The sequence below is a fragment of the Phycodurus eques genome, chromosome 12, assembly GCF_024500275.1.
Source record: "Phycodurus eques isolate BA_2022a chromosome 12, UOR_Pequ_1.1, whole genome shotgun sequence".
NCBI classification, from domain to species: domain Eukaryota; kingdom Metazoa; phylum Chordata; class Actinopteri; order Syngnathiformes; family Syngnathidae; genus Phycodurus; species Phycodurus eques.
In genome coordinates, this window is record NC_084536.1 from 18,262,569 (window position 1) to 18,284,345 (window position 21,777).

At 39.1% G+C, this 21,777-nt stretch overlaps 1 protein-coding gene across 5 annotated transcripts in view; it reads right to left on the reverse strand.

Moving 5' to 3' along the window:
• Positions 1-2,348: 2,348 nt before the first annotated feature.
• Positions 2,349-21,777, reverse strand: part of LOC133410327 (receptor tyrosine-protein kinase erbB-4-like) — a 238,167-nt gene continuing 218,738 nt past the window's right edge. For 4 of the 5 annotated variants that reach the window (XM_061691353.1, XM_061691352.1, XM_061691351.1 and 1 more), the window contains 7 exons: positions 20,231-20,306; positions 19,519-19,665; positions 17,692-17,789; positions 15,044-15,214; positions 13,186-13,429; positions 12,870-12,998; positions 5,269-12,213 (listed from right to left, as the gene is read on the reverse strand). In XM_061691353.1, the coding sequence (XP_061547337.1) occupies positions 11,534-12,213; positions 12,870-12,998; positions 13,186-13,429; positions 15,044-15,214; positions 17,692-17,789; positions 19,519-19,665; positions 20,231-20,306 (1,545 nt within the window). In that variant the 3' untranslated portion in view covers positions 5,269-11,533. Of the gene's footprint in view, positions 2,428-5,268; positions 12,214-12,869; positions 12,999-13,185; positions 13,430-15,043; positions 15,215-17,691; positions 17,790-19,518; positions 19,666-20,230; positions 20,307-21,777 lie in introns of those variants that run through there. The other variant, XM_061691350.1, reaches the window with a different exon arrangement.

Here is a 21,777-nt window from a genome sequence, read left to right on the forward strand (position 1 = left end):
TGAACTTCCATCGTGCATGATGTAAGATGAGATGTCTGCATACATCACAAGAGCTCAGTTCAGCAAATGATTAACTCTGCATGTGGTCAACCAGCATCAGATAACGGATTGTGTTCCATTTTAGAGGTCCCACAGTAATTTAAACCTAGATGAGCAGGTGATTTGCTGAAATAAGAATCCATGTAGATTATTTATATGTTTTATTCTTATTATGTCAAATCAGCTTCTACTTGTAACAGTTTTGTGTGGTAAAATACAGGAGATCAGAAATCAAATGATTAAAAGCCAAAAGGTCTGTAGGTATTATCTGGGTATATTTCTGTGCCAAGGAACTTGCAATTACCATTTTCTCATTTGATATACGGTGTGCTCATTTAACTTTGCGTAAAAAAAAAGCCAGAGATAAATGTGCTAAAAATTGATGATGATGATAAGCTTATTTAACATTTATACAGGAGCAACCAATCGCTGGTGATGAAAAGATAAAATAAAAATATACATATTCGGTGTATGAAAATATCAATTCATTCATTTTCAAAATGGCTGATCCTGTTCAGAGGGATGAGGAGCCAAGGGGGCATTATGTGACAGCATATTTTAAACATTTATTTTACAATTTATTATCATTATTTATTATGCCGCCGGCTTGGTGATTGCTACACTATTCATTGTCATGTAAAACACTTTAATAACACACACGGGCACTTTCAGGGCACGAGCAGACAGGATGTATACTTACTTATATCATTACTCACTTGTCATTAACGCACACATCCGAACAAATTTATAATCCTGTACACACCCTATCTTCCACCAACTGCATTGCAAGCTTTGCTCGTGATGTTACCATCCATGCGCAAATCACGTGAACTGGATGAAACTAAAAAAAATAAGAAAGACTTAAATTACCCAAAATTTATAGATTCACTGGTTATAGGGAACTCATGAAACTTTTAGTGTTGTACGGGCACATAAATGACACTTTTCCTTTTGTAACATTTTTCTTTCTTTTTTTCTGAATTTTTCTTTCATGTAGAAATTCCAGTTCAACAAAGTGACCATAAGATCCCTTTGCCCATTAGTGGGGAAAAACAAAAACATTAACATCATCATGATAACATAATCATAACATTGTGACCCATCCTTTTCAGCAGCCTGAACCACTTCGATGACATCAGTTTGGCAACCTGAGGAACCATGATATTCAGTAGCTTAGTCATCTTCTACCGATGGGCACTCATCACCATTAAGATAAGGATGGTCACAAAAGGTCATTATTACACAATCGCTGGTGGTAAAAGCGGTGTTGATGTTTTTTTGAGCTGCATACAAGTTTGTTTGCAGCTCAAAAACCTCATCGGGCTATTTGCCCGATGAGGTCAGGGTGCGAGTACCTATTAAAGTAGTCCACGTCAGGCCGCACGGCCTTTCTCTTGGCACAGGGGCCCCTGTTACTTGTGCTGGGAATGTCCAAGTCGTGGTCGGTGGGACAAAGTCTGGGTCCGCCACGTCATCTTCCTACTACTCCTCATCATCATTACTGAGGGCAGGGTGGGCAGGCACAGCAGCAGTCCCTTCTAGCCAAAAAGCATCTGAGCAGACAGCTGAGAAAAATAAGATGACATTCAAGTTTATTGTAAACAATTCTAAATCAATAACATAACGTATGTCTCTTTCCCAGCAATAGTGTAAATGCTTGTCCTTCAATATTCAAGATGAATATAGCATGAATATACAGTAAATCATTGGTTTACTTTGAAATCCTATTTGAAATTACACCACATGCAGCATATACGGTTATTGGTCAGGTTTAGCAATATATTGTGCATTATTTGAGTGACTCTAGGCTCCACAGACAGACAGCCATGGAAAAGAATCCAATATAGTGTTTCATAATAGAAAGTCTCAAGGGGGATCGCAGCGCTGCTTAGAAGGCTTTGTACCGTCCGTTCAATCAAAGGCTGCCGACATGCTGGGATTTCGATGCAGGCTGCATCCGTACTACGAGCACCCTGAGAAAATGCGATAAAGGCAAGAGTGGGAACCAGAAAAAAACAAACAAACAAAACAAAACAAAAACAATCCCGTAGAGCCTTTCTTTTACGTCTATTTCAAAATTACAAGGTTCCATTTGTATACCCCCAAATTATTGAATACAATTGTGTGAAACGGTGTCGGGAGAATACATTGTGTACTTCCTGTCTGCAGCTACTGAACGTTGGGCAGTTTTGTTGCTGTTACAACTCACCTGTAGGACACAGTATGTCCAAAACAATCTGGTTAGGAGGCCTCCTGGACGTCTTCCCGCCCGGTGAGGTGTTCTGGACACTTCCAACCCGGAGGAGGCCCCAGCGACGACCCGGGACATGCTGGAGAGACTACGACTGCCGGCTGGCCTGGGAACACCTCAGCATCACCCTGGAAAATCTGGACAAAATGGCTGCTGAGAGGGAAGTCTGGGCTTCCCTGCTTAAGCTGCCCCACCCCCCACAACCCAACCCAACAAAACCCAACAATGAATGGATGGATAACTTCATTTTTGAGTTACAATCAGGACAATAATGAATAATATCTGTCATATGGAGACGCATGACAGAAATTCATGTACAGTTAATACATTTTATTATTGCGACAGGTCTGCCCTGGAAAAGGTTGTTCCTACGGAGACAATTGCTTCAAAAGGCGAGAGGTTGAGTAGTGTCACAGACCACATTTGACCATAGTGGTTTTGCTGTACTTAATATCACTGTATATCAGCAACTATGGAAATGTGTTGCAATGAAAATGAGTTTGCTGCACTGTAGAGGTGTTGCGTTGAAGATTGATGGACTGTCAAAGATTGCGGAAAAGCGTCAGTCAATCGATTCGCCCAAAGACACTTCAGATCGTTTGGATTCAACAATCCCGATCATTCTTCACATCCGATAAAAATCAAGCCGCTTTGTTAAGAGGGGGTTGATCTGTCAAAGTTAGAGCAATAGCAGGAGCTGCCTGTTTTGATCACACTTTATTAGCTTCTTAAGGAAAGCGGTTTGACTGGGGCAAAAGGCTCCAATTATTGGATTTGCTATGATAATTTCATTACTGCCTGTCATATGGATGATCATGTCATAACCAGGGATCCAACTGTAAAAGAAAAAATATTGCTTATCGTTAAACAATTTTTAATATTGTACTACACTGTATCACACTGAGAGCTGTTTACCATAGTAAAATATTAGTATGAATTACTGTACTAGACCACTGTAAACTCAAACCACAATAGTATCATATCCTATGTAAACTCCAACCATGTAAGTATACCAACTTTTGAAAATATCAAATGTGAAAATTTGGGTAACAATTGTGGATATAAACAGTATGACTCCCCCCTAGTTTTGAACAAGAGGCAGAATGCTCCCAGCAATCGAAGAGTGAATGAGTGAGCCTTATCAGCAGCCAGGCGTCAGCTGGACAGGATTAATATGTGTCATACTGGGACCACAGGCTATGCCACACCAACCGTGTGTCTAGAAGGAAAACAAACGGACAGATTTGAGTTATGGTGTGTTGAAGGGCTCGCAAATCATCAAAAGCTTAACCCAACTTTTTTGTTTCTTCCAGAAAACATCAAGAGAAAGACAGATAGATTAGGAGATGTGGCTTGTCTGAAAAAAAAGAAAGAAAAAACTATTATAAAGTTGGTGTGATTCCAGATTTCCTTGTTCTGCTCTTCCCGTGACATACGTGGTTATGAGGGTTGGGCATCCTTTGAATTTGAGCGATTCCGGTTCCAAAGGATTCTTGATTCTGATTCTTTTAGCCCCCTAAAAGAATCAGAATCAAGAATGTCAAGAAGGTCAAAAACATTTGCATGGTTTAAATAAGGGGTGTCCAAATTGTGAAAATCCATTTTCTTAGCAGCCCAAAGCATAGACTAAAATGAACATTTGACTAAGGGGTCTTTATAACCAGTATCAATATCAAACCTATGAACTAAAAGGCAATATGTGTAGAACTAACCCAATTGACTTAATATTCATTAATGTTTCAGCTAAAAGTTAAAGATAGCAGTTAAAATAGTTAGTTGGGACTGTTCAATGGTTTATATGTGCAGGTTTCAACTTGACTTCCCGTTTTAAGCATGAAGCCTTTTATTTTGAAGGGTACGCACCAGAATTTAGCATATGGCACGAAAGGCACACGACACCGGTAAAAACGAAAGTAAAACAAGACTGACTGAAAAAGAGTAAAGAATGGAAACAAATGCTCTGTAAAACATTGATTCCTTCACCTACCCACCGATGAGGCACAAGGTTAGTGTTTGTGATACTGTGAGACAACGTTTATGTGAATTCATTGTGATGTAAAGTTGCTAGTTTGACCTTTGGTGAAGTTTTATCTCAATGTTAAGCTTGTAATTCGACTGTTTCTACTTTCTTTCCAGATTGGTAAAATTTGCATTTTATTTTTGACTGTCATCAGCTCTTAGCTTGGTTTGAAGACTAAAATAAACGCTACAAACCATCAGTGCAAAAGTGCAACTCACCTTTTAACTGTTAGCCTAGACGTATTTTATTGTTTTACACTCACCCACTGAAGTTCCGCGCGGTGTAAGCTGAGGCTCGGAGCGGGTGGGAGCATGTCAGACTTCTACACATCGCGAAAGCCTCCTTTGCACGATATAATCTTATTCCAAGTGTTGTACTGAGCCGACTGGTCATTTATTTTAACAAAGTTAAGAAACACTTTTGTTTGCCGACGCCGTTGGGCACAAGCACATCTTCATGCAAGTTCTTCTTTGTTGGTTTTCGCCACTTTCTTCTTTGGGGTTGGTGGACTGTAGGCATCGAAACTAGGAACCACTTTTTTTATTTTTTTATTTAAACGATTCCTAGAGAACCGGAATGTTAGTCCCAGTTATAATCGATTGACTGATTCTCGATCCCCAACCCTAGTGGTTATGAAGGTGACTTTTGGCATTCTGGACTTGTCGAACCAGGATGCCTCAGGGCTTGTAAATGACACTGAAGAGATTATGGGCTCTATTTTTGTAGACGGCTCATCTGCGGCGGCGTACAAATGCCGGCGTATCCTGATTTTGTGTGATTTTTATGTTTGACAATTTGGTGGACCTTTTTTCAGCGATGGGGTGTCCTTGGCGAAGTGCCTGGCGAAGTGACAATTTGGAGGTTGATCACGTGTAACTACCGGCGCAGATGGTCAAATGCAATTTTTGCCAATAAATTAGACTTACAAGCACAGTCCGTTTTTAAATATTGACTGATCTTTATTTATATTGAATTAAAAATATAGTTTTGACAGATTCATGTAACAAAACAGGGGGATACATCTTTAAATGCCATTTTTTGGGGGAACTTTACCAATGAAACCAGTGAAAAGAAAGTTTCTGCCCAATAAAAAGTAGTACCCAGTCATTGTAATTGTTTTTTTTTTTTTTTTTTTTTAATAATATGAAAAACAATGAATGGTAGCTTTCGTGAAAGAGTTCTTTGCAAATAGTGTATTCGGAAGTGATGTTGAACTTTGATGAGCTGTAAATGGACATGTTTGATATCTTATATTAGGCTGGGTTTGCTGCCAAGATAACTTGTGCAAATATTCATACATTTTCAAATAAAAGCCTGCCATATCAGGCATATACAAACATATAATTGAACCAAAATCGATCACTTTTTTTCTACAGACTGTAACATTTAAACATAATCTCAGTAGTTATCTTATAGTGTATTGTAAAAGCACTACGCTTTTGTTCCCTCACACACAGCCTCCTCTATTTACAACACAAGTTGTGCTTCATTCTGATAGGAAAATTGTGCATCCATGAAATGGTCTGAAAATTATAACCCTCCTGACAGTTGAGAGTGTAAATTTAACAAATTGTGTGACTCTCAAATTAATGATGAGCTCAGTAAACCTTGGTGCCCCAATTTGTAACACACCATTGAATTTGCTTCTTCTCTGTTGTGACTAATGTACAGTACAAAATACCAAGCAAGGTCAGATAAAGATATGACCAAAAAACCTTATGTAAATGAATAGAGACATACTGAGAAGTGAACACAGTATATTACTGCAATTGTTGATGAAGCCAAAACAGTAGCTGATTATTTGAAAGACCAATTTTGTCAATGTGACATATTTCCCTTTTTGAGGATATCGTTAAATTCCCTTCTTGGTTTGTGACATTATATTGCTACAGAAATCCGCATTGCAACCCCATGTATTCACCTCTGAAAGTAAACAATGACTCAACTCAGTGCAAATCGAAATTAAACTACCCAAGGAAATCAAACCTTAAATATCAGAGCATAGAGAGACATTGTTGAGAAAAATAGTCATACTGAATATTGAATATCTGTTAATATTGCAAGGGCATCTTAAAAGAGTACAAAATATCTGAGAGATGAATACCATTGAGTGAAATATGGAGTATATGTGAGTATACCATACACACAATAATCATATAAAAACTGCAACAACGTGAGCAAGAGCAGAGGTCACAGTTCACCAAGTTGTGCTGAAAGTACAATCCCACAATCACAGGGGGATGATGGGCTAACAACAGACCCTGCAAGCATTTTCAAAAGTTGTCAAATTACACTTACGTAATATATATACTGTATATGCATGTATACTGTATAGCTATTTACAAAAATGAGGCCCTGCAAAGAATACAGATAGTCACTCAAATGCAATGCGAAGAGGAATAAAGACACTCTTCAACTTCAAAAAGGAACATTGTTGCCATATTTACAGCTGCCACCTATGAAAAATACTACTACTGTATTTTTAATTTAACCATTAAAATGCCGATCGACACATTTGTGATTAGGTTATAACAAAAATATTGATGAATTTTTCAATAGCACAATAATTACATTGTAAAACTGTCCTTGGTCAAATGTCCCTTTTGCGATGGCATTGTATCAATGCACACTTTATAAATCATGTGTGGCAGGCACACACTTTGGATACATTATCTTACATACACACAGCGTGTTCTGGTTCAAAAAAAAAAGAAAAACAAAGTTATTATTATTATTATTTTTTTAAAAGTCTCATGGTGCACTGACAACAATTCCTAGATGAGTGATTTCGAGTGACGTTCCCACAGAAGCAGTATTTGCTTTTCCAGTTCTTCCATTTAGACCATATACATGTCTTTGTGTGGAAAGAAATGACTGTCCTTGTGATACGAAAAACCAAACCATAGAAATTAGAAATAGACAAAGTCCCACTTCAAGGAGATAAACCATCCAAAGTCCTCATCCATTGGTAGGATGAGTTAGAACGACCGAAATAATTATTCCATTTCAAGGGTCCCCCATATATATCCATGAGTGGTTAATTGTACCTTTCTTAGAGAGAAAGCATACAGACATGACTAACATGCTGTATAATCAACTCGTCTATTTAGTCTTTAAATGACAATCACACCCTTTCCAGAACATAATAATAATAAAAAAGAATCCATCATGTCAGTCAGGAGTTACAAAGAGATGAGGTTATGTTTTTTTTTTTTCAGGTTAGGTTTTACCAGTCAGTCCAAAACCAATATAATGTGGTCACTGCAAAATCACCTTCTCTGATCTCTACATTTTATCAGGCTAAAAACCTTCAAATGACCAAGACGCTGTATCGGGACCCAGGAGCAATAAGTCATTAGAGAAACTTGTAGAAGATAATAATTAAAAAAATAGTGTTTGCACATTGTCTTCGTGAAGACATACAGTATCATTTATAATGCTTACGGGTATGGAGGCCTCAAGCCTTGACACGTCTGAAAACTAGTTAAATATGAATTTATGGGAAAAAATGTTTCTTCACCAGTTTACTAGTTTAATACAAATATAAAATGTAACTATTACGATGATCATTTTCATTGCATGCTAACAAACATTTCACTCCCCTCTGGGCATCCATACATATTATACTTCCTCACAATGAAAGTACAGCGTAGGTGCATACAATAAAAATGACCATAAAGCGGAAGCAGAGCTAAAAGGGCGGTCTTCTGCTGTAAAATACTGATGTGAGTAAACCAACCTTCACATTAAACACCAGTATTCTTAATAAAACGCCTCTTCTGGACTACAGTGGAACCTTTTAAGGGGAACACAATCCATTTTGGGGTGCTGATCCCAGAGAAAATCCATCCATCCATCCATTTTCTGAGCCACTTCTCCTCACTAGGGTCGCGGGCGTGCTGGAGCCTATCCCAGCTGTCATCGGGCAGGAGACGGGGTACACCATGAACTGGTTGCCAGCCAATCGCAGGGCACATAGAAATAAACAACCATTCGCACTCACAGTCATGCCTACGGGCAATTTAGAGTCTCCAATTAATGCATGTTTTTTTGGGATGTGGGAGGAAACCCGAGTGCCCGGAGAAAACCCACGCAGGCACGGGGAGAACATGCAAACTCCACACAGGCGGGGCCGGGGATTGAACCCGGGTCCTCAGAACTGTGAGGCTGATGCTCTAACCAGTCGGCCACCGTGCCGCCCCCAGAGAAAATAATGCTGGAATTTGAATCAGCTTGTTTCAGTGTCAAACTGTCTCCATTACAAAACTTTTATTTAATGTGCATGCATGTTTCAAGAAAAAAATGTAATGAGCTCTTGCTAGCAGAAGCCTTTCCTGTTGCGACGGTTCAACCTTTTTGGTGTGGCTTTCTAACGCATATTCCCTGCTCCAAAATTTAGGTAGGCTTCCCGAATTGTACGACTTCTGTGGCATTCAAATGTTTTTTTCTTTTTTCTATTCAATATTGTCTCTGTTTTTACTTCACCAGCTGCAGTAGTTGCTACATGGATTTCTTCACCTGAAAGGTAAAGACAGGAGAAGAAGAATGACACTTGTGGTCAACATTCGCAGTTGTTGCACCATCTTACTGCCTAGATTTCACAAAACATTGACATTGACGATTGGTGAGGTAACGTTTCTAGAATGCTCATATGTTAGTCTCATACTGGCTGTGAGATTACAACCTATTTGCCTGTCATCTAAGGATTCTGAGTGGGTGCAATGGGAGAGATGTTGGGGAATACAATTTCCCCCTCAGAACAACAAGGGACCACTTTCCCTTGTAACATTCAAAAAGCTAAAAGCCCCTTTCCTGCAAGAGAGCCCCCACTGGTTTTCTCTTCCATAGGATTGGCTTTTCTTTCCATTGACATCCATTATGAAGCCTTATGCTGACTCTCAAGTACTGTCACTTATGCACTTATACGCACACGAGTGCCAATAACCCTATTTGGCTGGTGGCAAAAAGTGACTTATATAACTGATTTTTGACAAAGCACATTACATTTCGCACATTACATGATTAACATAAGTACACTATATGAACACAATAATTGGGACACCTCACATATGGACTTAGTCTCTTTGGAGCTAGAACAGCTTCTGGGGAGAGGAGGAGAAAAAAAAAAGAGAGAGAACAGAACTTTTTGAAGTGTGTCTGTGGGAATTCGTGTTCATCCAGAAGGATCTTTTCCAGGTCAGAGTTGACTGATTAGACCTGAGAAAGGGACTGACTCTCACACCAAACAAATCACGGCGTGCCTTTATAGATCTTGATCTGTCTACAATGGGACGCAGTCATACTGGGTACGAAAAGGGTCTTTCCTAAAGCAAAGCACACGATTTGTTAATTGAATGTGGAACTACAGGATCGAACTCAGACAGTGATTGAGCAAATACTTAAAAGTTGCATTCAAGACCTTTCTCCATTGAGTGTAAGAACTTAAACCGATTTGAGTTAATATTTTTCCTCAATATTCAATACATCAACCAAGCAGTGGAATAAAGGATATAACAAGCAATCAAGGTTAAAATCCGGAAAGATAAATGTGTAAGTGAACACAGCAACATCCCTCCCTACAAATGTTATAAGCATCCTAATATGGTAATATCAAATTATCCCTTCACTTTCAATGCCATCTCTTGATGGAGTAACACTAACTGCCGCAGAATAAATTGCAGTTAAGTCATAAGCAAATGGTCAGTTTTTAGGTTCAGTAATTCACTGAATAAAAATATTTTCACATAAAGACATATTTGACTTAATTTACAGATTCTTCTTTTCTATCTTCAGAGCTGATGCATACTTTGCCCCTTGTTAAGTGTAGGACAAGTTCAGTGCAATACTGTACATCATTTGTGTTTTTCTATGGTTAAAGAACGGTAAATAGTGAAGCCTAAAAGAACAAACAAATGGAAAAGTGGTGCTATTTGGTATTCAGACTACAAAACCTGTACTCATGTTTTGCATCTGCCAGAGGATGCATATACAGGAGTCCATTCCCAGATACCACTTTCCGAAACTCACCCTATTGTTTTGATGATGTCCAGCTACTGTATCTCATTCGTATCTACTTTTTATCCAAGTATGATTAAGGCCTGATTTGGATTTGAGGATATTGTGGCATATCTGAAGAAGAACAAAATTGGATCACTTGAAGGATTTACAGTAAATCATTAAGAAAGTTTCTATTGTAGCCAAAGAAAGCATCTGTTAAATGTGTTAACTATGCTGAAATATTGGTTGCTCAGGCGGGATTGATCTGAATGGCATGAGAAGAAGAAAGGTAACAATACCTTAGATAAGGTTAACTTTAAAGCATTTACATTTAAAGTCATGCCAGTAATCCGTAAAATGCTTTCCACCAGACGTTAAGCTAACTTTCCACAAAATTGCACTGATATTTATTTAACATCGACCCTTTCTGTGCACAGCTCCTGCGTCATTATATAAGAACACAGTGTATTCCATCTGAAGGTTAATGGCGCTTTTCTTGCAGAATACATTTCAAGTGGCAGAGGGTTTATTTGACACGTGAATGCATTTGGTTATGAATTCATGTTTGAAGATTATATTGGCGTGTCAAGGCTGGCGGCATGTGTAAAGAACAATACTGCATGTGATAAATATTTGATTTCCAGTACTGTTGCAACAACATGGCAAAGAAGTGTGTGGGTTTGCAACATCTGGGCTGTTTAGCATGACCGCAGCTTTTTGCTGGCAAGTCACGACAACTCTGCGGGCTTGCATCACTTTCACAGGCTACACACAAGCAATGCCAATGTGTGATTGCTGTCATGAGCAAGTTCAACTATGTGGGAAGTATTAAAAAACGGTGACTGGGATTGGTAGTTTATGGCTATGTAGAAGTAAAATAATAATCCTCTCTTTTGGCTACCCACTATTTTTGGGCCCTTTCCCCCCTATCATCATAAATCTACATTCGTAATTACTGATTGCTTTTGTGTCTCAGGGAGTACTACAGTAAGGGATGGAAAAGTTGCTTTTGAAAAAAGAAAACAAAATATAGTGGGTAAGAAAAGCTCTAGAACACTGTCGGTACATGCTGAGTCTTTGAGCCAGAATGAAATCACAGAGGCTTCCACACCAGGTACAAGAAGAACTCAGTTCGAGAAACACTGTTTGGTAATGTGAGGATTTGCTCAAGGTTCATTCTTCGCCATGACTTACCCCCTCTTTTTTTGCGTGCTACAGGTGGGCGACTACACCACAGTGTTCCTCTGTCTGTAGGGAGGGGGTGGTAACACATTGCCAGCTTTCATAGCAGCCTCAGACAAGTATTCCTGGTTTTCAGCAACAGCAGGGCGGATACGTCCATTCTGCCTGTAGAAAAAGCGTGTGCTGCAGTCCTGCAGGTACTCCGGGTTGTGCAGAGATGTTTTCGGAGGGAGGCTGTGTTGCCAGTATTCAGGATTGTCAAAAGTAGCCTTCTTGCCTTTCTTATCGAACATGATGGTGCCTCCCGTAATGCCTGAGTGCGGAGCATGTCCCGAATGCCCCGGATGCAGGGTGTGTGAAAGATACGCTGGGTGAGGGAGGTGACCAGGGGCTAGCACGTATCCCGAGGAAGGGACTGCGTAGCTTGACGTCGATTTGTTGACTGTCTGTGATACCGTTTGGGCAGCAGAAGTCCCCGGGACAGAGAAGGAGACTGCAGAGGCTAATCCGTTCTTGTCGCCGGGGTTAAGAAAGGTATTCAGGTAAAGCGGCTCGTTGACATACTCATCGTTCCTGCGGGTGGAGTGGCCGCCGGAGGTGCCGGCTGCGGCATCAGCTCCGGCCATTTGCAAAGTGTGGCAGCCTGCTCCGTCAACCACTGCATGGGCTTCTCCATTTCTGCGACGTGTAATGAAAGGGTTTTCCTCAACAGGGTTGATGTATTCTGCAAACAGGAAGAGGATTTACATTGGTTCGGATCCATTTTTTTTAAACCTCAGTTAATCTTTGCTGTAGTTCAAAATAAATTCAAATTAGTGTCTCCAGAATGGTAAGCAGCAGGATAGAGTATCAATCATTTGTTGGATTTGCATTATGCTGCATATTAATAATTGTAACAAGGTGACTCATGCTCTCAATGGACACAACATTCGATACAGCTACACAATCTGATGAAATCCAATTCAAAAGCTGTACAAATATAATAATATTCCATTTCAACTGACTGCCCCTTTGTACCCATCATGTAGTTAATTAAAGTTCATTTCCCTATGATACATTGCAGATGTAGTTCACATTTGAGTCACTAGATGATGTAAGGCTGTAAAAAGGAAGGGGTTTGCATGAAAAGTAACTACATATTTTCCAGTAGTTTTCCCCCTGTAGAATAAAAATGTAGATGAAGTGCGCCTAGCTGTTAAAAAATGGAAATTGTTTCCTGTTAAAAAATTTTAAATGTGCTTTTTTCCCCCTCAACCCGCTGCATTGAAGTCCTCTGGCGCACCACGTAATTTGAAAACCGATGTAATAAAATGTCTGATGATGCTACACTGTATTTATTCAGTTCCACTAAGTGTGTTTGCTCATTACTGTCAAAGTAACCTGAACTCTTCTTCTCTCTCTTGGTAGTCGTGTATGGATCCTGTCCCTTCTCTCCCTTGGCTCCTCGTTCAGCAAGGAGACCAGTTGGGTCTGCGCTGTAACGTTGTCCACTGCAGTCCTCCCGCCCACCTAATGAAACAAAAAGAAGCCAACAAAGACATTAATGATTGACTCATACCGTCATCTTTAATCTAAATAATTGAACCGTTAATGGAACACGTAAGATGGAGATTTTCATTACACAGACACACATCTTGTAATACAATATTATCATTCTCTGCAGTCACTTCAAGTTCTAAGCACCACTTAGTGTTACCTTGTCCTGTAGAATGTACTGTGCCAGCCACAAGGACGCTTGATCTCGGGGAGGCCTGCTTCCTTAGAGTACCATTACATCGTGGATCTTCCTGTTTGGCACGGACAAATCCACCACCAGCCTGCCCCCCGGGGGCCAGGTCCTGGGAAACCAGACAGGCGCCACTCACAGGGGGAAGAGAGACTACTCTCGGGAGGGTGGCCATCGTGTCTTGCCTGCTAAAATTAGGATCCTGGTAGCAAAACTGGTTTTGGATAGAAAAGAGGAGGAATTTTAGATGAAAAGTTTTTCCGCGATATTCTGGTGGCGAACAACAACTATTCATTCACCATTTGTTAGAAATTTGGAAATTGCACACTGCCCCAAAAAGGAAATCTAACTTTCGTTTCTTTTAAATTGCTTCAGTCGGAAACTAAACTAGCATTGGTGAAAAGCAATACATAAACAATACCAGGGGAACATGATTACCAACGACGGTTTCATAAAAATGATTTCAAAATGACATCAAAGCCCTCAAAGTGTCCAGTAGTCAAAACTCCTGACGTCTGTTTTCCCTTGTAAAGCCTGGTTTGTTTTCAGCTGCTCGCCCCAATGCTTCTCTGTCTGCATTTCCCATACTGTTTCTATTCTGCTTGAAACAATTTATTTTCCATCCTCCCCAGTCACCTATAATACTTCTGTACGACATGAGAACATCTTCACGGACATAGGCCCATCTCCATTTGAAAATTAAACATGAAGCAGTCAGTGTTGAGAGTGTGCAATACTGACTGAACAGTTAAATATAAGGAAGATTATTTCTCTCTCATAGGCTGTTTACTACTCGTTGTCTGCCTGCAGCTATTAGATGAAATGACCAAGCTCATGCTGTGCTCTTTGCTGTATTGACGACATCACTGCTTCTCAGTTCTCATTTCACCTCCTCCTCTTTTTGGTTTTATCTTCATATTTTGATCAAAAACTATACACACACGTCTCATATTTAGAGTTATGGAACTGAATTGCTATAGTTACATTGCTTTCTCAAAATCATGGCTATTGTTACTGAGGTCTCTGCTGTTGTACACTGGCGTAAAGAACAACCACAATAATATTACCTCCCTGAGTTATCAATTAAGAAGGAATATTATTATGGCAGAACTGTTGATCCATCTCAAGTATTCAACCCGATTGGATTGTACAGCTATACATCACGTTGTAGGCTGTTGGTTGTATAATGCAGAAAGGATTTCGCATTTAAAAGATAGTTCGGACCAGTTTGTGAAACAACTTCAAAAAAGTACACTCGAACCTCTAAGGTTATGAATAATCTATCTCAGGATGCTGGGTTGTGATTTATTTCCAAACTATTTTTTTTTCTGTATTTCCAAACTATTTTCTCAGAAATTACAGATATTCCAGGGTCGAACTGTCAGAATAAAGCTTGTATTAACTGTAAAATGTTTTAAGGCACAATAACATTTTCAACTGCCTGACAATTCTAAAAAAAAGAAGAAAAAAACCCCATCAACCAATATCATTATTAAGATGTAAAAACACAAAAAAATGTTGTAAAATATATAATGTGTAATGTGTCCACATTTCTTATTTTCACGCTTTTCTTTTACCACCCATTGTTTAGCCTGGTCCTTCTGTTTTGTACCGTTGCAGAAAGCAACAAACAAGGCAAAACAACAAGCAAAACGTTTAACATTAATCTTTTGATGCGGAATTAACTCATTAGCAGAGGGTCCATTATACTGTCAATCCAGACAACTCAATTAAATGGCAATTTCCTGAACAGCCTTTCTTCAATTGGGCCTTCCATGCCTATAGAACGTCCCTCTGAAGGTGACTGGCTATTCCGGCGAGACAATACCTTGCTGGGGTCCGTGTGTGTTTGTGAAGTGTACGTCAGAGGTGGGATACTGAGGGAATGGGGCACAACATATTCCTCAGCATCCATCAGGTCTTCCAGCTCCTCTTCATCCAGGAGACTATGGAAGAACTTGCTATCGTTTGGACTAGGCAGTTTCATGCAGTCATCCCCCTAAGAACAAATGACACGAAAAGGCTGTCAAAATGTCATGAGAGTTGAAATGTGTCTCAGATAAAGTGCCACTGTCTTGCTGAATTAACTATGTCAAACAAGGATTATCTCCAATAGAATTTCCCTTCGGTGATCCGATGGGGGACTAAACTCAATTAAGTATGAGAGGGGCTAAGTTGACAAAAGGGAGCGAGCAGTTTGGCAAAGAAATGCGTATTAATAATGCCATACTTTTAAAACGACCACAGTTTTGGTGTAATCCAGTGAGCAGTTCATTTTCATGTACTGCATTCATAATTATCACATTAGTGTACTTTTTTTTTGTATATACAATGGGTAAAAATTAGACCAAGATAAATGATTTCAAAACTTTTTCAACCATTGTTGTGATCTATAACTTGTACAAATCAACTGAAAACAAATCTTTTAGAAAGAGGAAGTAAAAACAAACAACTGAGATAATATGGCTGCACAATTGTGCACACACTCTCATAATTGGGGATGTGGCTGTGCTCAGAACTATCACAACAATCACATTCAAACTCATGTTAAATGGGTGTCAGCACACACCTGCCATCATTTAAAGTGCCTTTGATTAACTTCAAACACAGTTCAGCTGTTCTAGTAGGGTTTTTTTCATTTTACAACACAAACCATGGTCCACAGAGAGCTTCAAAAGCATCAGAGGGATCTCATTGCTCAAAGGTATCAGTCATGAGAACTTTGCACAAGGTTTTCCAAGGTATTAAATATACCATGGAACGCAGCGAAGTCCAAATAAAATTGATGAAAAGACAGGGAAAAAATTTGGTCAAAGAGACTGCCAAGAGGCCGGCAGCAATATTGAAGAACATGTGGGTACTCCTGGAAAGAACTGGCTGTTGAGTACATGTGACAAAAATCTCCCATCTTCTTCATTTATCTGGGCTATGGCGTCGGGTGGCAAGACAGAAGCTTTTCTTACAAAGAAAAAAATAAATCGAAGCTATATTTTGTAAAAGCACGCTTGAACTCTCCCAAATGTATGCGGGAAAGTGTTGTGGTCCAATGAAACAGAAATTGACCTTATTGGCCATAACTCCTAAAGGTATATTTGTCGCAAAAACACAACACTGCTCATCACCAAAAGAACACCACACCCACAGTGAAGCATGGTTGTAGCAGTATCATGCTTCGGGGCTGTTTCTCTTCAGCTGGAACTGCATCAAGATGGAGGGAATTATGAACAGTTCCAAACACTGGTCAGTGTTAGGACAAAACCTTCAGGCTTCAGCTATCAAGCAGGAGAAAAGAAAATCCTTGCAGATATATTGGCTAGCAGAGCACCATTGCTGTTTTACAACTGCCACCCTTTTAAATGTTGTCTTAGTTAAAAGGCATCAACTATATTTTACAGTCACAGATTGTGATGTTAAGATCAGCTCATGACAGTTCTGTTTTTAGCAGAGGTACATGGACATAAAACAGCTTGCCTTGACCTTCTTCAAAGAATTAATATTTGAAATCCATATAGATGTTTGAGTTGCATAATAGAGTTTAATGGAGGAATGGGCTGGTGGACATCTTCACTATCAAGTTTTACTTTCAATTATATTCATAAATATTCAAGTAAGTGCATGGGGATTACTTCAACCTCTCAAAATCGAGTCAACATGGGTGGAATACCACGCCTCCATTAGTAATAACGCAGTCTTTACAATATTACACTCTGCAATATGCATATCACATAGCCTTTTGCTCTGAATGATAATCTGAACGCAGCTGATCACTTTTGCTCCTGTTCTGAACACAGTTAAGACTTCTTTTCAGCCTGGATATTAACGTTTATGTGCTTCTGCTCATATCTCCACTCATATGTCACCCAAAAGGCTTCTTTCCTACCCTGATTAACTTTACATGCAGTCTGAAGTACTTACACCGATGAGGTCAGGGTGGCATCGGCATTGTATGAAGAAGTTTCTCTCCACTTTATGTTATATACATTTTTAATTGTATAAACATTCAGTGATTATTGTATCATACAAGTGGAAAAACTGACTTGATTTTTAATGTTACAAGATGGTCTCAGTTGGTCAAATTAGCCCATCTTCCTTGACTCTTTGATTGGATTGTGACTATTCATGTCTAAGCTAATGTATATGAAGATGGTGGGGTGAAATGTCATGTCACATTACATATTTTTGTCAGCATTTTACAGAGCAAGTTGCAATTTTTCCCAGGAACACACTGCCTTTCTGTATGCTACTGTTTTTCTATCTTATCTTATATCTATCTTTATTTTATTTATTAAATTTTTGCTCTCCAAACCAAGCACATTTTCTCCATTCAATGGAAATGGCCCCTCAAACTGAACCCGGGTTGTTCTGATTTAAATTCTGCTGATTAATGTTCAGAGCTTCCCAAGCTTAATCCACTTTCAGGTTATGTTTTGAAAATGTGACTGACGAGATGCATTCCAAAAGTCCTGATTAACATACTTGAATAACGAGGTATCTCTGCGGATCACGGGCCATCCTGGTGAACTCTGCTGCCAGCTCTCTGAACTTGGGTCTGCTGTCTGCGTCGATCATCCAGCCTGGAAGAATTAGAAGATAACAATGTGTAAATGCAAAAAAAGCAGCAACATATTTTGATGGACAAGTAACTGGACCTTATTGGAATACAGTGCATGTCTATGTACTCTTCATACCTTAGTGTTGAAGGCAGCTCATGCTTCAACTATGAATTATTACTTTTCCTGTTAGTGGTCTGAGCTTATATGTAAGCAGGTGTTGTTTTTAGGAGTTTTGTGTATCGTGATGCAACAAAAGCCGCACAACAGATAGGTGACGGTAACCTCATCCTGCTGTGAGCGTGTGTGTGCCTGCTTGCCAGGTGGCTGCCGGTTCAAGGTGTCACCAAAATCCAAGGTGACTGGCAAGACCAGAACCCGCAGGCTGAGGTGACACTGGCATGAAATCAGAGGTTTGCTGTGCAGCGCTGCCAGGACAGGGGTGCCCATTCAAATAAATCCAACGTGTTGGTGGGGAGGTTACGGACAATTCAAGTGGAATAAGTTGTATCATACAACAGCATACAACTTGTATGTCTTACAAACTTTGTTTTTCTTCACAAATTCAATGTGTTGTTCAGAACAACACTATAGTGGCATTTATTGGAGCCACTGAAATCGTTCTGCTGTGTAAAATGAATAGAGCAAGTGGGAAACAGATTGTTCAGTAAATAAGGCTCCTGTGGAGATGCAGTATTGTGTCATGGTCTGTGTTTTGGTTTGGGTTATGTTTTCCTGTGTTCCATGTTTGTCGTGTGCTCATTAGGTTGTCGTGTCCACCTGTTCTCGTCTACTTTGTGTCGACCAATCAGCTCTCTCCAGCCACTCGTGTCTTGTCCAGGTGTTCCTCGTTGTCTCGTCAATTTGTTTTTATTTAGTTCCCTGGTTTCTTTCCGTTCTTGTCGGTTCATTGTCGTTGTCATGTCTTTGCCATGTCATAGTCGCCAGTTGTCTTTATCATTGTGGTATGTCATTGTCAGGTGTCATTTTCCCTATCTATTCCACGTCTTACTCACAGGTCATAGTTTGTTTCCAGTTTTAGATATTCAAGTGTTTCTTTGTTACTTTGGTTTGATTATCTGTTGTGGGACTTAGTTCAGTTTTGCTTTATCCAATATCCTTGTTTTCCCTTTTTGAAGAATAAATATTATTATTATGAGACTCCCGCACTCCTGTCTTGCTTCCCTGCAATTGGGTCCACCATGTTCTTGCCTTCGCCCTAACCACGTACGTGACATATTGATGTCTGTGCATGTCAGTGAGAGCACTCATTTTCGAAGAATAAAGTTGCTTTTCTTAGGTTGTGGTAGAGTTTCTGTTATCTTTTGTTTGTCAAACAGATTGTGAAAACTACAAAATTGTTTTACGCATATATGCAATAAATCCAAAAATGGTCACAAAATCTTTGCTATGCATACCTAGACATTGAGAGTAAGTCTATCCAGGCAATATAGTGTTCAAAAATAAATTTCAGTTCATTTTGTTTTCACTTGCATCATTTTAAGACAATGAAAAATGTAACAAAGTCAGATGTTTTCAGATTATTTTTGTGAAATTGAAAAAGAAAGCGTGGAAAAAAAGATGCCAAAAAAGTCAAACCAATATTTAGTTTGAGCATTTTCAGTTTTAGGCACAGCACATTTTGTGGGATGGTTTATGCAATGTTTCAATACATCTGAGGGGAGATTTGCAACACATATGGTGGTAATGCATTGGATTAATTTTAACAAAATATTCCCAAATGATGACATACATTTGACTAAAACCATGTAGACATCAATGGTGCAGATGGGGGGCTGTGGGAGACGCTCCCCTTTCTCCAGTAGGTCTGGAATGTCTCTGGTTGAAATTCCATCATACGGTTTCCCTCCAAAGGTCATTAGCTCCCAAATTGTTACCCCTAAAATAATCAGATAAAAATACAAAAATAAAACAAAAAGTGATAAAATATGGGACATTAAGACACAAGAAGAACAAAAGCAAAGCCACAAAGACAGCAGAAAAAAAGATGAAACAAAAAGAAAGCAAATTGTACGTCATTTCAGAAGCAGAGACGTGAGCAACCAGAGGAGGTCAAAGAAAAAAATGGGATTAAGAAACAGAATAGCAGAGGGAACTAATCAGAGGAACTGACAGTTTGCATTTGGACTTTGAATAGAATGAGAAGGACTAATTGATTAAAGGATACAAGGGCGCTTAATGTAGACTTAGTTGTTTAAAAACTTATGAAATGAGTGTGCTTATGGGGAACCATTTACACTACCAGGTATATAGCCTCACATACACAGTTTTATAGATTTCATGAATTAAAAAAAGAAAAACCATAAAAAATTGTATGGACTCAACATGATATTCATCCAAACCCCTGAATGCATTATGGCAAATTCGTAGTAAAAGACACATGAATTAGCCCTCGTTGAACAATTAACCTATGCGTAAGCTAAACTCACTTAATACAATCTTACCGTAACTCCAAACATCACTCTGATGAGTAAACTTCCTGTAATGAATACACTCCAGGGCCATCCATTTAATGGGCATCTGTCAGGGAGACGAGTGACACATCACGCACAAAACATTCACCAGGGACTGTCACTTTTTAATGAACCTGAACGGCAACCGATGACATTTTTTGATTATGTAAAATAAAGTGTTACTGCAGAAGTGAGAGCTCCTTGACTGACACGTATAATTCTTTGAAGGCTTTTTTAAAGCTCCAGTCCCAAGTCTATAGCTTATATTAAAAGGTTGCCTTGTGTTAATGGATGAGGTTTGTATTGAAAATGAAACATACATGAATTAAAACAATTAAACATGAACCACTGTTATCACTGTCATATGTTATCAGTATGTTTAAAAAAAAACACCAAACTGTAAATGTATAATATATATTATCTGAGACTCCTACAGCTTATGAATATTGATGAAACAAGGAAACAACATTAATGCGGTATCATGTTTATGGCCTGTACTTTTGATAACATTATTGGTACTTGTAACCTGATCTGACCGTACGTGTTTCTCTGTTCCGCTGGCAGTGAAACTCAAAATGAAATTACGAGCCATTGCTGATTAGCTACAAGGTGCTACACGGCCACGCTTCTTGCTGCATTAATGACTTTGTTGTTTCTCATTCCACCTACCGACTCCAGGCATCCTCAAATCTTGGTTTGCAATCTAAACAGAGCGCCAGCCACAAAACAAAATAGCACATTTACTGTTTAAGTTCCTACTCTGCGCAATCTTCCTTCACAATATATGAAGAAAACATTTCTTACATCTATTTTCTGGTATGCATTCAACTTGGTCACCTTTGCTATTCAACCTTTTCTTTTTGTTTGCCTTTATGTAGTAATTGTTTTATGTGCTACACTTTTCTGCATGCATTTCTAATGAATTGTTATGTACAGTATTTATTAATTGTGAAAACATAAGAGTTTGCCTCCATCTACTAATGTATGGGTGCTGTAACTAGGTAAGTTATTACACATTTCAAGCCCATGAGCAACTATGGACATTTTTTAAATTAAATAGTACTTTATTAATTTACTGTATTTGGTTTCTAAATTAGTGGCTCACTCATCCATGGCTGACAAATAAGATTGCTTGAAACTGGGAAGCACCACATTCGTAGGTGTGCTTGCACAACTACAACCTGATATTTGCCATTTTATAATGGTGTACTTTTGATAAAACTACTACCATGAAATGTTATGAATCAGCCACAATCCTTGTCTTGAAGCTTGGCCTGATGGATTGATAAGACAATGTTCGCACCTTCAATTTATTACTTTGGTGGAGCAGAAACATGACATGGTGCTTTTCAAAACACACATTTGTTCCTGGTTCCTTTAACGTTCACATCGGAGCAAACGTTGATGTGTAAAAGCATATGAATAAAGTGCAACCTGATAGGACAACAGAATTCTGTCTGCTCGGATAACTACGCTTGCTTTTTTTTTTTTTTTTTGACTGGTAGTAATTGTAACCAGCTGAGATGTGCCAAACAAGC